The sequence below is a fragment of the Pterocles gutturalis genome, unplaced genomic scaffold (assembly GCF_000699245.1).
Source record: "Pterocles gutturalis isolate BGI_N339 unplaced genomic scaffold, ASM69924v1 scaffold30911, whole genome shotgun sequence".
In the NCBI taxonomy this organism is placed as follows: Eukaryota; Metazoa; Chordata; class Aves; order Pterocliformes; family Pteroclidae; genus Pterocles; species Pterocles gutturalis.
In genome coordinates this window covers 1-4,552 of record NW_010106426.1, presented here as the reverse complement: position 1 = coordinate 4,552, position 4,552 = coordinate 1, and the positions used below count along the sequence as shown (strand labels likewise).

At 36.2% G+C, this 4,552-nt stretch overlaps 1 protein-coding gene across 1 annotated transcript in view; it reads right to left on the bottom strand.

Moving 5' to 3' along the window:
* The window catches only part of DPM1 (dolichyl-phosphate mannosyltransferase polypeptide 1, catalytic subunit), a gene marked incomplete at its 5' end in the record, with an annotated part of 11,346 nt that extends 6,804 nt beyond the window's left edge, over positions 1 to 4,542 (bottom strand). The window contains 2 exons of the mRNA XM_010087785.1: positions 2,148 to 2,181; positions 4,381 to 4,542. Of these exons, the coding sequence (XP_010086087.1) occupies positions 2,148 to 2,181; positions 4,381 to 4,542 (196 nt within the window). The remainder of the gene's footprint in view (positions 1 to 2,147; positions 2,182 to 4,380) is intronic.
* Positions 4,543 to 4,552: the final 10 nt, after the last annotated feature.

Here is a 4,552-nt window from a genome sequence, read left to right as displayed (position 1 = left end):
CCTACAATTTCAGCACTATAAACCTTGGCAAACCCTCCTGCATTAGAAACGCACAGGGAAACATGAGCTGGTAAGTGGGTCACTATTTGAAATACCATTTTCTGAGGGCACTTATGAGGCATAGAAAACTAGAAATAGGACACAGGCAACAAAATAATCACTGACAGGTAAAAAAACCCCCTGATTTCTCGACTCAGAATTCACTATTAGTGGTATAGAAATTTTGGTTTGCTCTCCTTGACACCATCAATTATATCCTGATACCTAACCTGAAGACAGCCTTTTTTTTTTTTTTCTTTCTTTAGATTTTGTTGCGTTTTATTCATCCTGTGTGAACTGCTGTAGCTATCTTGATAAGAACTGGAACAAGTTTTGCTATTACAGTTTTCCTCAATAATGCAAATTTCTGACCCAAGTCATATAATTCAAAGACAGCACTGCTTCCAAGGACAGTACAGCAGCACAACAGAGATTAAAATCTGGCACATGCGCTCCACTGATTCAAATTACTCAAGTCTTTCTGTTAACTTCATAAGGAATAGACAAAACTGAAAACAAAACACTCAGCTGATGTCCTTAGTAGTCACTCTCACAGGGAACTAAACTCCTGATTAATGAACAACCTCTCTTTACTTTCTTTTCCATGTTGTTTGCAAAGTTACACAGTTGGAGTATCACAGATCTCTGTATTGTACATGATTAGTAGATATGGTACAAGAAAAAATTAAGTCAAGTCAGTTTTCATCTACAATACCAGTCAAATTAGGACAAAGGATGAAAAGGCAGTAAACATATAAATAAGTAAGCTTTTTGGAGTTTCTTAGATAAATGAGATACAGAAAAAAGTATATAAAGGCCATTTAAGTAGACAGCTCAATAACAAAATTGGAATTTTATTTTTGTTCAGTGGACTGGAAAGATTAGTTAGCTGCAGTGCTCAGTACACAGGACACCTCTAATGTTTTACCAGCAGGTGGAAGTGGCGGTTGCTAAGACATTTAGTAAGAAAGGCAGATGCTGATTTCAAATAAATCAAACAGGGTACTGCATTTTATCACTTTCTCCATTCTTATTATAAGAGAGGAGGGATAAGGATAGAACATGAATCTTGGCAGATGGAAATATCTCCACTTTATTTTAGGATAGTTTCAATTCTACAAGTTTTAAAGTTGTTTATGACTTCCGAGGGTATCTGCTTTTTTTCTAAAGCAAATAATCATAGAATCACTGAATGGTTTGGGTTGAAAGGGGACCTTAAGGATCATCCAGTTCCACCCCCCTGCCATGGGCAGGGACACCTCCCACTAGCCCAGGTTGCCCAAAGCCTCATCCAGCCTGGCCTTGAACCCCTCCAGGGATGGGGCATCCACAGCTTCTCTGCGCAACCTGGGCCACTGCCTCACCACCCTCAGAGGAAAAAATTTCACTTCCCTCGACCTTCTGGTCATGCTAATGACAAACTTTATTTACATATTCTGTGAAATACAGCATCAGAGCTAAAAAACTGCAGTCCTGTATCACTCCATGCAAATTTCAGTAGTCAATCTCAGTGATACAAGATTGGCTCCCAAATTAGCAAGTTTTCTGCAATACGAATAACTTTTGGAATGTACTTCAAAGCCTTCAGTTCACGTTAGTTAATAGGTGAGACAATACTTTAGTAGTTTGAGTGCTGGACATCTGTCGGATATGTATTTTTTATTTAATTAGAGTCATAATTCACACTGAGATGGGTTTAATTGCATGTGGATAGGGTGCACAGAAAGTACCACTATCCCCTCTGGATCAGTAGGTTCCAAAAAAAATAGCAGCTCTCATAAAAAGTTAATTTTTTTTCCTCAATCTAGACCCCTCATTCTGTAATCAGTGAATGCAGTATGGGAGGGAGAAGCAGGATGATGGTAACAGGAAAACACAGTTGTGCAGAATTGCAGTAGCCACAGTTTTCAGGTTTGAGGTTGTGGGGAACTTGTTGTAAATACTCAATGATTTTCATGTGTGCAGATTTTAAGCTTGTTCACTTACAGAAAACTTTATGAAAACATATATTTCCGCTTTTGGGATTTACTGTGATTTCTTCTGGAACTTTGTACACTAGAATCAATCAAAGAATAGGGCAGACTTTTTTTCGGTCGATAAGGACTTACCGAGGCCCAACTTTCTTTCTCTGGGTCTTAGAAGCTGCAGGATATATTAAAATATACAAATGTTACTTAAAATACAATTTTTAGTTAATTTTAGTGACACCTTAAAAATTGCTATTTTTAAGGTATAAAAATAATTGAAAATGTACTTTTCATTCTTAGAAATTTAGATAAAATAAAAACCCCCAAATTTATCTGTCAAAATACAGGAGAAACAAACCATTATATTAAACAGGTATTTGATCAGGTCATATTTAAACAAAAAACCCTTTTAAACTTTACTTAGTAGTTCTGCAGTAAAACACAAAATTAAAAGCACCATCTTAGTAACTGAAGGATTTCTTCTAATTCTACTATCTGAAACAGTTATAAATCTGAACAGTCTCCACAGCACCATTACTGTTAAGGAATGACAGACACTAAAAGCAAATATTGTAGCAAGTTTCCCAAAGTAATTTAGCACACTTTTAGTATTGAATATAAATTCAAGATTTTCATGTGCATATAGATATAATCCATGAATAATGACCATATAACAATATCACTGATCTTGCAGAATATGAGTGACCAAGCCTTAAACCTGTGCCAACTATCCTCAGCTCCTGCAGGGTCATATGAGGCACAGGGGAGAAGGGGGCACCGCCACTAACAAAAGAGGAATCTAACTTTTAGGTCATCATAACAGTAATTTAACTTTCAACTTTTCCTAAAGCACCTTTGATATAATTCAGCATTTGGGAAGGAGAGAGTAGACATTTAAGCAGTCATCTAATAAGCAGTCATCTAAATATATTTCAAAAACAAATTTTAAATCTCACTTTTAAATATTGGCTAATTTTGATGCATTATCTGAGAGGTCATAAGTAATGTAATTCAGAGGGGGGCATGGATATGAAAGAGTTAGTAATCATTAGTGCTTCTGCTGATTTGTTATTTTGGTTTCCGTTTGTTGTTTTTTTTTTTTTCCTTTAATAAATAGTTAAATTTGAACATTTACCAAAAAAAAAAAACCAAACCACCAAACCCAAAACAACAGAACACTGATTCCTCATCTACTTCCTTGAACACATTGGCCTCTCATTAGGTCAACAACGTACCCTGGTCAGTAAGCATAATGTACTACGTGGGAAGCTCCATCAAGTTATTTGGATGACGATTCCTGAGCACAAGTCAGAACAGAGATTTTGCTCAGGAAACAAAGAAAAGAATTTCATGTTAAAAAAAAAAATAATCAGGAAACAAAGAAAAGTGACCTAATGAGAAATCACAGCTGATCTACACTTCTGCAGTAATATCAGTGTGAGCTGAGAGCAGTACCTCCCTGTAATTCCACTCCAGTGTGCTTGGCTCAACACAGCTGCAAAAGTTGGTCTACAGATTCAACTTCAAAATGAAACCCTTAGCAGTGAGGAAAAGTTGGCTAATTATTTTAAAATTCTCTATTACTAGTATTAAAAAATAAAAAAAATAGGGAAAAAAGACTCTAAAACATCCTATATACAGTGCTCTTAAAGCAATCTCTACAAATGGTCCTTAACTCACCAATACTTGTAAAAACCTTCCATTTACACAGTAACAGATTAGGAAAGTGTCTGACACTGCTCCACAGCACAAAACTGTCAAACCGAACATCGGGATTTTACACTGTTCTGTGATAAAACTTTTATTGCCCCACCACAAAAAAGTGGCTTTAATGGCTCATAAAGACTAAATAAATGACAGACTCTTGTATATAATTAACGGTTGGTTATACGGTAATATATTAAATAGGAAAAAAAGTCCTGTTCTTGAGGCATGCAACTAGATAGATTAAAAATAAATCACAAGACCAGACTAGCTTTCATCTTTCCCATTTCCCTATTTCTGCAGTCACTTAAAATGAAATTAAAGCTTATCCAAACCTCATCTTTCCCTCCGGCATGCACAAAGCATGCTAACAACCACTATTCATTACTCACTAGCACACAGCAACGCACAAAGTACTGAAAACATCTTGCAAATATTAATTTATGATTCTGCATTTCAGTTCATAGTGCTGCTGAACAGCTGCAGGACTATCGTAACTTTACACTTGTCTGGAGTGGTCTGCAAAGCCTTGTTCAGGGATGTACAGAAAGTTCAGAATCCAGGGACTCTGTTCCAGTTCTCTATGGATTTCAAGTACTTCGTAATAAAACAGAAAAAAAAACAAAACAAAACAAAAAAACAACCCAACAAACCAGAACATACAACTCACTATTTTATCTGATCCATAGATCTTTTCCAATTGTTCAGCAATTTCCTGTGTCCCATCCGGGCTTCCATCATCTATGATGATAATTTCAAAATTGTTTCCACTGAAATCAGAATGATTTTTGTATGAACAAACGGAAACCCCAATTCCGCTACCCGTGTCATTCTGAAAGGCC